Source organism: Nelumbo lutea, chromosome 2 (assembly GCF_056320005.1).
Source record: "Nelumbo lutea isolate HS-2025 chromosome 2, American lotus-T2T, whole genome shotgun sequence".
Lineage (NCBI taxonomy): Eukaryota > Viridiplantae > Streptophyta > Magnoliopsida > Proteales > Nelumbonaceae > Nelumbo > Nelumbo lutea.
The window spans coordinates 45461625-45472187 of record NC_142685.1 but is presented as its reverse complement, the minus strand read 5'-3'; the positions used below and the strand labels follow the sequence as shown (position 1 = coordinate 45472187).

Genomic DNA, 10563 nt, shown 5'->3' with positions numbered 1-10563 from the left:
ACCTTTATTCATGCTTATGTGTGTGTGCATGGGGGTGGGGTGGGGAAGAGACCTGTTGAGAACAGTCCTAGCCATGTCATAAAGGGTTCTTTGAACGGATGGGCTGTATACTCCCTCTTTTGTAGGACCAAAGAATATGCTGAACAATACTTTCTTCACATCCAGGTACCTCTCAGTGAAGTACAGAGGCTTTGTTGGAACACTAGAGAGAGATTCGAAAGGGTAATTGGAAATAATGAGCTATAAATGAGAATGTTATTCCTTGATAGAAGTAAAATAGTGTGAAACAAGACCCAGCATGCCCCATTATCAATATTCTAAAAATTGGTTCGAAACAGACAATCGTCCATCCACCCTTCTTTTTTCTTGTTTGTACTACTGCCAGATGATGGCTGTCAGCTTGGATTTGATTGCAATCAACCATATATGTACAAAGAACTGCCAAACTCTTCTTATTTCCCTCCTTTGTGGCTGTCGATATATAAATTTTTGGCCTAAGAAATGAAGTAAATAGGGCCCAAAGAAGCTATTGGCCCACTAAAAAAAGAATAACAGAATTTGGGCCCAAGAAAAATGTTGGATGGGACCCAATGTAAAATCTAATTAGAAAATGTGCCCGCTAAGGAGTTAAGGTGGGATCCAATACATTTGCCCATTAGCCCTTTAATGGGTCATGGGCTTAATTGCAAACATTTGGTGGAATGATATCAAAACAACGAAACAAACCCTAAATTTAAATATGTCATACGGTAGACAGATTGGCAAAATCTTAGATTGGGATTACAGAGAATCCCATCTATAAAGAAATGAGCACATTAGGAGGCCTGATTGATCAACCAAATTTGGAGATTACTTTTGATCAAATGAATTAAAAGCTCAATGGGGCCCAATTAAATGGAAATCAATCAAGCTCAATGGGCCCAATTTCGCCAATCAATCTTGATTGGATTGGAGGAAATCTTGCCAACAACCATTTAAAGCCAATCTTGTGGGTCCCCCCAATTAATTGCTTGATTCAAATCTGAATTGGGCGTACTTTTCACTATAAAAGAGATGGTTTTTCTCCCATTCGGCTCCCCCCTTTCAACCACCACTTCGGTTTGTCTTTGACCGTTTTCGTTCGTCTCCGACTGCTTCCTTTGCTTTTGAAAAAAAAAAAGGAGAAGAAGCAGACTACACTAAGATCAAAGAAGAAAGAAGAAAGGCTCAAACTCTTCAATTGCTAAGGAATCGAAATTGCTACAACATCAACCCATGAAGTTTCAATCTTCAAATTCCCATGATCCAAAAGACTTCTGTCAATTCTACACTCGAGGACGTTGCTTTCAGTTGTTCACATTCTAATCATTGATTGAGTATGAGTAAATCTTTATTAATACAAGGTTGGGCGTTATTTGCTTCTCATAATTGCAAGTTCTAGTCGCGCTTTCGGCCTTCGTCCAAGACAAGAGAATCAGAGGGTTTGCTTTGCCAAGAAAAAGAGAGTTTGTATCCCACTTACATTTTTGCAAAAAAAAAAAAAGATTAAATTCCTTTGAATTTGTTCGCATTAACTTTTTGTTCTCCAAATTCAGCACAAAATTTGTGTTGACAAATTTCTGGCACGCCCGGTGGGACCTCTCTTTCCTTTCATCTCTCAAGTCAACAAATCAAGTTTATTTATTTTTCACAAACGGTTTGGACGCACGGCTCAAAAGAAAACCGTTTCAAGTGTTGTCAAGAACAAGAAAAACACCACATATAGCTCAAGCTCATTTGGATCAAGTGCATTTGTAGCCTTCCACTACGAGAGGCCAACCACCCGCCTTATGACAAGGTCCGGGGATTCCCAATTGGTTGCACCTCTCGCCTTCTATGGAATTCAAGGGGTCCCTTCAAAAGCCTAAAATGCCAAAAGGGGACCTTCAAGGTTGCCAATGGCAAGGGATGTTGGTATGAAGGAGGTAGCCCCAACGAAAGAGTCCATCATAACAAATCCACTTGAATACCCATGTTAGACTCAAAATTGAGCACCGGGTCAAGGTCCAGATCCCATCCCATCCGAAGGGTTTGATTACATGCAGATTCGCTCCTACACCTCGGTAGCACCCGTCATGATGGTGGGAGCTACTACGGTGGAAGAACAACTCACTGAGATGGCTGCGACCATTGCTAAGTTGACAAAGACAGTGGAAGAGAAGGACCTTCAGATTGCTTCTCTCATGAATTGGATGGAACAAATGCAAACAACGGCATCCAACCAGGGGCCTTCACACCCACCAGGGGCCTTCACACCCACCAGGGTTCACCCCACAAGTAGACCCTCCTCAAGAGGAGTTGCCAGAACGTACTAACATACGGGGTGCCCAACATGCTTTGGTTGCCTCCCTCTCAGTACAACAACTCCAAAACATGATAGCTGAATCAATAATGCTCAGTATGCGGGTGTTCCATAGTCACCCTCGGTGTATACTAAGCCATACACTGAGCGCATTGATCATATGCCTATGCCGTTAGGGTACCAACCCTAAAGTTTCAACCATTTGACTGGAAAGGTAACCCCAAGCAACATATTGCACACTTCGTTGAGACGTGCAACATTTCCGGGACCTATGGTGATTTGATGGTAAAGCAATTTGTACGATCTCTACGAGGAAATGCTTTTGACTGGTACATTGACCTCCCTTTTGGATCAATCGATAGTTGGGATCAATTAGAAAGAGAGTTCTTGGATTGCTTCTACAGTACTCGACGTATTGTAAGCATGTATGAACTCACCACCACAAAACAAAAAAAGGATGAACCAGTTGTTGACTACATCGACAGATGGAGAAATCTCTACCTTAACTGTCGAGACAAGTTCTCAAAAGCTTCAACTATTGATACTTGTAATCAAGGCATGCATTGGGGTTTGCATTACATCCTCAAGAGAATAAAACCCTGAACATTTGAGGAATTGTCTACTTGCGCCCATGACATGGAACTTAGCTTGGCTACCTTGGGAGAACATCGCTTGAACGGTTTTCAAAGGGAAAAGAAAGATGGTGAAAATGAGACAAAATCATCTAGGCCGATGCAAATTCTAGCAACCTCAATAGCCCCTCTCAAGGTTACTAGGAAGAAGAAAAGTAAAAAAGAAATAAAATTAAATACTCAACAAGAAAAAGAAAATCCAAAACTCACTCTTAAGGAATTGGAAGCGAAGGTGTATCCATTCCCTGACTCAGAAGTCCTAGAAATGTTGGATGCCCTTCTAGCCGAAAAGCTTATAAAGCTTCCTGATAGTAAACGACGAGAAGAGGAAGAGAAAATTGATCATCCGAAGTATTGTCTTTACCATCGGGTAATTAGTCACCCAATTGAGAAATGTTTTGTCCTCAAAGATAAGATGATGCAGTTGGCCGAGTTAAGAGTGATCGAACTAGATCCAAGACATAGCCACCATCAACATGACAACTGTTGCATTTAGATCCTTTGAGCCTAAAGCTCTCCAATGTCCTCATCGTCTCGTCATCCATGAATTTAGATCGGTTGCATCACTAAAACAAACCAAAATCCCTACTGACCCTTCTACTCGTGGCCATACGCGGGTGGTAGTACTAAATCAAGCACAAGCACAAGCCTTAAGTCCCAAGGAAATTCCTTTACCCTGGTCCATCACGTCACTCTCAAAAGATGATTGGACCGTCATTACACGTCGGGAGCGTCATGCGACATACCAATCCACTCCACCTTGTGGACAATCAAAGCAAATTAAAAGGAATGTTTGATCACAAAGACTCCCTAAAAGCAAAAAAAAAAAAAAAAAAAAAAACAAGGCAAGAACATTGTTGGCCAACCATCGCAAGTGGTAACTAATGAAGTTTTGAAACAAGTCCCTCAACTTCCAATTACTCTACAAGAGTACATACAAACAAGATTCTTCTCTAGAGGATGTGTAGATGTGCATACTGTCACATGTTACGCAGAAAGAAAATGAATCAAATTTACTTAGACTATGCTCTTGGATATGAGCCTAAACTATCTATGCTCCTAGATATGAGCCTAAATTGTCTATTAAAAAAAAAAAAATCTCAGTTCGCTCTTGGATATGAGCCTAAACTGTCTATGCTCCCAGATATGAGCCTAAACTCTTTAGGTTATTTTTCTGTTGCTTATGTTTGACTTTTTTAAGTGCTTGGATATCTTATCAGTATGGATTTTTGCTTATGTTTGATTTTTTATTATGATAACTTTTTTTTATTATATTAATTTTTTAATATAAACACAGATTATGTTAACTTTTTATATGTTTATTATGTTTCATTACATTCTATCATACTTCATATCTCAATTAGTATAACAATGTGTATATGTTCTTAGGAATTATATGGACATCAATGAAATAGATGACATCCCTTTCAATGAATGTGATGAAGATGATGATGAGTTCTTTGAACTTATTTTTGTTGGTGAAGTAGTAAAATACTACAATTCATACTTTGTTAAATAATCATAATTCACATCAAGGATGAGTGGGCATGCATTTGTCATGGAATGTTTGTATGACTTAGAGCATCCTGACAAAGTGTATAACACGTTTAGGATGGGGAGACATGTATTTAAAAATTTTGCTAATCTCTTGAAAGACTATGGCCTTTTATCCAATAGTCGGAATATTACAATGGAGGAATCACTTACTATTTTTCTTATGACTGTTGGTCACAATGAAAGATATCGGTTGATTGCAAGTAGGTTCAAACACTCCAACCATATATCAGGCATTCGTAGAAATATTACCCATGGTTTCAGGTATTTTATTGATGTCTTATATGTCTATATATGTCATGTATTATTTATATATTGACTATGTATATGGCCACTTAGGATAGTATTAGGGCAATTGGTGGTACCCATATAAGTGTGTGGGTTCCTTTGGATCAACAAATCCCATATAAGGGGAGGAAGTCACGTTGCACCACAAATGTGGGTTGTATGCTCATTTGACATGAAATTTACATTTATTTACGTGGGTTGGGAAGGATTTGCCCATGACTCTAGGGTATTTGTAGAAACTATTTCTCAACCACATTTAGAATTCCCACATCTTCCCATAGGTAATTTATTTCAACATTTTTAGTTAGTACAAGTCTATTTACCCATGTCTAATGCATTTGATTACATATAGCTTTTATAGGAAAATATTATTTTGTTGATTCTGGATTTCCAGGTGAGTCTGGATATTTAACTCCTTATTCTAGTGAACAATATCATTTAAATGACTTTAGAGGGCAAAGAAGAAGATTTCGGTCAAAGAAGAAACTATTTAATTATAGACAATCATCACTAAGAAATGCTATAGAGGGGTGCTTTCGGATATTGAAAGAAAAAAATCCTATTATGCAAAATATGACATCTTTCGGATTACGAATGCAACAATACATTGTAATTGCATGCTTCATCACCTATAATTTTATTAAGCAAGAAGCCATTTACGATAAATACATCGATCGATGGGCAATGGAAGACATGACTAATGAAGATTCAAACGAAGCCAATGAGAGTGATTCTAATGAAGAGAATGAACAAGCAAACAACCAATATTAGGGAAAATATAGCAGATATGATGTGGGCACACCATGAAATTGAACCGTTTTAATTTTAGTTTTAATTCGAATTTTAGACATCATGGTTAACATATTGGATATGTTTGAAACATTTTGAACTTATTTGTAGTACATTGGATTTGTTTTCTTTGTTTGTGTGAAATAATCCTATGTCATTATTGTATTTGTATTGATAAATTGATGCAATGATGGCTGGACATATACACACACCAATGTGCTCGTGTGGCAAGGGACAAATGGAAGTAGTCATGGCAAAAACCAATGCCAATTATGGATTGTGGTTCTTCTGTTGCCCAAAATGGGAGAATCACCCAAATTCATTTCAGCGAGTAGATGAATTAATTGAACATGATGCTCAGGTAGTCCCACATAGAAATTAAACGATCCATCATCAACACGTAAGACTTTATGCAGTACGAAGGCATATCAAATTCTACAAGTCGGATATTATATTGCTTGCATGTTGTGGGTGTGACATACTTTGCACTATTCTTATTTTCTTTCTTATAATTGTTGTTTTACTATTTTTGTTTAAGCACTAATTGTAATATTGGTGGTTTATCCATACACCATTCCAAGAAACCAATGTCCAATATTTTGCTGTTATATATGCTTTCCTTACAACTAGTATGACATCCAATGGATTAATATTTTACATGAATAGTTTGATGTTATGCTTATCTTGCAATTTTTAAATATTATTTTTAATATTTTTATCAATAAAATATTAATTTTTATTTTTTAAAATTAATTGATTACACTTGTTATTGAAATTAATATTTTTAGTTAATATTCAATGATCAAAGCTTTTTTTTCAATTTATATGTATCATATAAATTATAAAAATTAGACATTTATGATCGGTTGTATAGTTTACTTCATAAATTGTATGTGAGATACATGGAATCAAAAAGTGTGATGTGGATCAATCCACACCATGCCTATAGAACGCCATTGTGAGTATGGATTGGTCTAATCCACACAGTCTGTCCATAGTTCAGAACAACTGGAGAATGTGGTGTGGTGTGGATTGGTCTCTACCACATGGTTTTTGTCCACACTATAGAACACCCCTTAAGATGGGAGAGAGACTGATTGAGATAGAGTTGATCAAGCAGAATAAGAAGAAGAGAGAGTGTGGGAGCGAGAGGGAGGGAGAGTGGGAGAGAGGAGTGGCGCTGGTGGTGGTACCCTGACCGACTCAAGAAGAAGAAGAAGAAGAAGAAGTGAGAGAGCATGGGAGAGAGAGGGAGGGAGAGTGGGAGAGAGGAACGGTTGCAGTGGCGGGGGTACCCTGACTAACTGAGATCGAGAATATCTTGGGAGGATCCGAGGAAGAAGAAGAAGAAGAGGAAGAGAGAGTGTATGTGGGAGAGGAATCGTTACAGTGGTGGTGGCGGAACAAGGGAAGGGAAGAAAAAAAAATAGAAGAGAAAGAGTGGCGGGGAGAGAGGGGGAGGAACTGCAACGAAACAAGGGAAGGGAAGAAGAAGAAGAGAGAGAGAGAGAGAGACTGCAATGGTGAAATGGAGGAAGGGAAGAAGAAAAAAAAAAGAGAGAAAGAGTGGCGGGGAGAGAGAGAGAGTGCAATGGTGAAATGGAGGAAGGGAAGAAGAAAAAAAAAGAGAGAAAGAGTGGCGGGGAGAGAGAAAGAGAGAGAGCGAGAAGGAGGGAGAGGAACTACCACTATAACAAAACAGGGGAAGGGAAGAAGAAGAAGATGAGAGAGAGTCTGACCATCAGGGGAGAAGCTAACATCATAGCTGAGAGTGAATAGCTTCCCTGAAACTGGGTTTAGTTTTGGGTGAGCAATCATTGCAGAGCAAAGCTGGGCATTGAAGTTGTAATGGGCAATAATCTCAAGGTCGCCAGAGGCAGTCACACACACATGGTAAGGCAAGTCATCCTCGAACATGGCAAGAAGGTGGCCGTTGAAGTAGACTAGGCCAGCGTTGGCGACTCCAGTGCCATGAGTATGATCGACAAGTCCAAAGAATCCTCTGGTGTAGAAAAGGAGACAAGGAAGTTCAACAATAGCTTTGGGGAAGAAAGGGTGGCCAAGGGCTCTTTCCTGAACCAAACGCTGGGTTTCAGTGAAGCGGCAAGCATAGCTTGTTGAGCCATCTTCGTTGCGAACAATGTGAACCATACTGTCTCCATCGAAGAAATGGTGGCTGGCAACTAGCCTGAACAAAAGGATTGGCGCCGTTATAGATGTAAACACCTTGGATGCAATCGGGGATACGACCAGACACGGGAAGGGATATGGGTTGTTTAGGTAACTAGTGCGAAATTGACGACGATTTGAACAACTGGATCGACTGTCTTGGGTAGAGGGTGGTGGCGCTTGCTGGAACATACATGTATCATCTACCAAAACTGTACAAATTTGAAATGGCAATTTATGATGATCAGTTTAGGTCACCTTTATTTTTAGGTGGCTATTATTTTTTCCTAATTTAATTTAATTCACATTTTTTCTTCTCCATGTTTGTATTCAATTGCATGGTGGAATAAGTATAGTAGTTATGCATTAAGCTTATTAATTTCGTTCATACTTATTACTCATATATTTCATATGTTGCAGTATTATTGTTTTCTTTTTAATATTTTTTTGTTTCAATTCCGTTCAATTTTTTTTTTGTTTAATTTCTTGCACATTATTTTATAATAAATGCATTAACGTATTAATGCCACATATACTCCAACGATAATTGACATGATAGGTTAATCATGACAGCAAAAGGAACACTAGAATGAGAGAATCAGAGCTTTGCCGCATAAGTATTTATCCCTCAATTATGTTTTTGCATTTTAGGGCATTTTTCAATGGGTTGGTGACTTGATATTGTGACTCGATTACATGGAAGGAATGGAAAAGTGCTGGTTGCATTATACTATTATGATTCAATGTGGGAAGTAGGGATGCAAACGGATAATATCGTATTCGAATTAGGGATATTCGGATCTAATTCAATATTATTGATGTATCCAATCGGATGTGATAGGATTTGATTTGAATTCGAATCTTATTGATAAATCGGATTTTCGGATTTGATTTGATCCGATTTATTTTTTTTTAAGAATTAATAAATTATTAAAAATAAAATAAAATATACTTGATGTAGGGTGATTTGGCCCAATCTAATAATGGAGGGACGCATGGACACAAGCTCGGATAACTGAACCACCTCAGGACAGACCCACCTCGGAAGCGAATCCACCTCGAGACAAGTTCACTTCGGGGCACGGTTGCATTAAGATCATCTTGGTTACCAAGGACCTTGGCGTTCGTGACAGGTTGGACCCAGGGGACATCAGTTTGGGTAATATTGACCGACCTTCACATGATAACCTCGAAGGTCTCGTAACCAGATTCGGACGACAACGATATGCCTTATCAACTGGCAACGTTATCTCCTATTAATTCGGTGACAAGCCACATCACGACAAGAATCCCGAAACCACTCCAAAAAACCCGCGAGGACTCCAGTATATAAAAACCCCAACCCTTTGGGGGCAGGGGTACGCGCAATTACTGCTTATTAGCTCTCTTACTTTTTGATCACTTTCAGTGTGCACAAATTGACTTAAGTATCGGACCGACCTCGCCGGGTAAGCACCCCCGAGTTCTTTGATTCTTTCTATGCAGATTCTTCACATCTATCGTCTACTGAGAGCCAAGTCACCTCTAGTTAGGAGCAACCAGATTGCACAACATCAATACTGATTTTAAAAAAATAAAATAAAAAAATACAAGTATTTTTTAATCATTTTCATCATATATATTTATAAAAAATAAATAATATAACTAATTTATAAAAATACATTTATAAATAAATAAATAATATATATATACAATAACAGTATTCCAAATTTAATCAAATAGAATCAGATCGCATCATGACCGGATCCATTTGCACCCTAATTGAATGAGAGAATCAGAATTTTGCCGCATAAGTATTTATCCCTCAATTATGTTTTGTGTTTTAGGGCATTTCTCAATGGGTTGGTGACTTGATATTATGACTGGATTACATGGAATTTTTCTATTGAGACATGAAGGAATGAAAAAGTGCCGGTTGCATTATACTATTATGGTATTATGGTTTTGTTAGAGTCGTGCTTTAGACGGTTGAAATCGCCACGTTGATGCTACTGTGTCTCGGGTCCAATCGACCTTTTCAGACCACGTTGGTAGATTATCATGCCACGTAAGTACTAAGGTTAGTGGATAACCCTGCAATCGAGAATCTCAGATGAAGCGTAAGCCATTATGGATTAGTGGATTAGTGCTCCAACCAGGGAAACCAGAGCCCTTTGACCTCGATGGGCGGCTTCTGGCTAAAGACTTCGGATCTTCTGCCCACGAGAATCTTGTTCACGCCTACCAACAATACATCATTCTCCTGAATTGAGAATATCTTCCTTTATATAATAATATATAGAGGATGACTGCGATAAATATGGGCAAGAGATTCAGATTCCTCCCTAAAATTCCATAAGGTTTTATCCTTGTCCATGACTCCAATCCTGTTTCCAACCCCGACTTTAGAAGAAATTCTTATCCATGACCCCAATCTTTGTTGGGGATAAAAAAGATTCCATCCTTGATCCCTGATTCCCCCTTGGAAACGGGTTCCATATTGGGGACCTGAACTCCTATTTTTTTTAATTAAAAATATTTTTGGAAAATAAATTTATTTAACATAAATATTTTAATATAAATAATATTATATATATTATATAATGAGGGACGGGGTGCGATGGTGAATTCACTCCCTCGCATCAGTTTAAGTGTGCATATGCTATTGAAATTCGAAAAGGTACATATGTACTCATACCACAATCCATTAGCACATGTGAAGTGAAAGCCATGCTTACCAAACCATATTTTGCTCTTTCCATCTTTGACAAGATTGGCCAAAGAAGTGACTAAACTACCAAAACATTATTGTGATATACAAAGACCAATTTC

At 38.3% G+C, this 10563-nt stretch overlaps 1 protein-coding gene across 1 annotated transcript; it reads right to left on the bottom strand.

The window, feature by feature from the left end:
* Window positions 1–6786: 6786 nt before the first annotated feature.
* LOC148870316 (uncharacterized) lies at window positions 6787–7817 on the bottom strand. The gene has a single exon (XM_088969963.1). The coding sequence runs from the start codon at window positions 7732–7734 to the stop codon at window positions 6787–6789; it is 948 nt and encodes a 315-aa protein (XP_088826089.1). The 5' UTR covers window positions 7735–7817.
* Between the last annotated feature and the right edge of the window lie 2746 nt (window positions 7818–10563).

Coding starts and splice junctions, on each gene's coding strand:
- LOC148870316 (XM_088969963.1), bottom strand. CDS start 7,734: ATGGTTCACATTGTTCGCAACGAAGATGGCTCAACAAGCTATGCTTGC.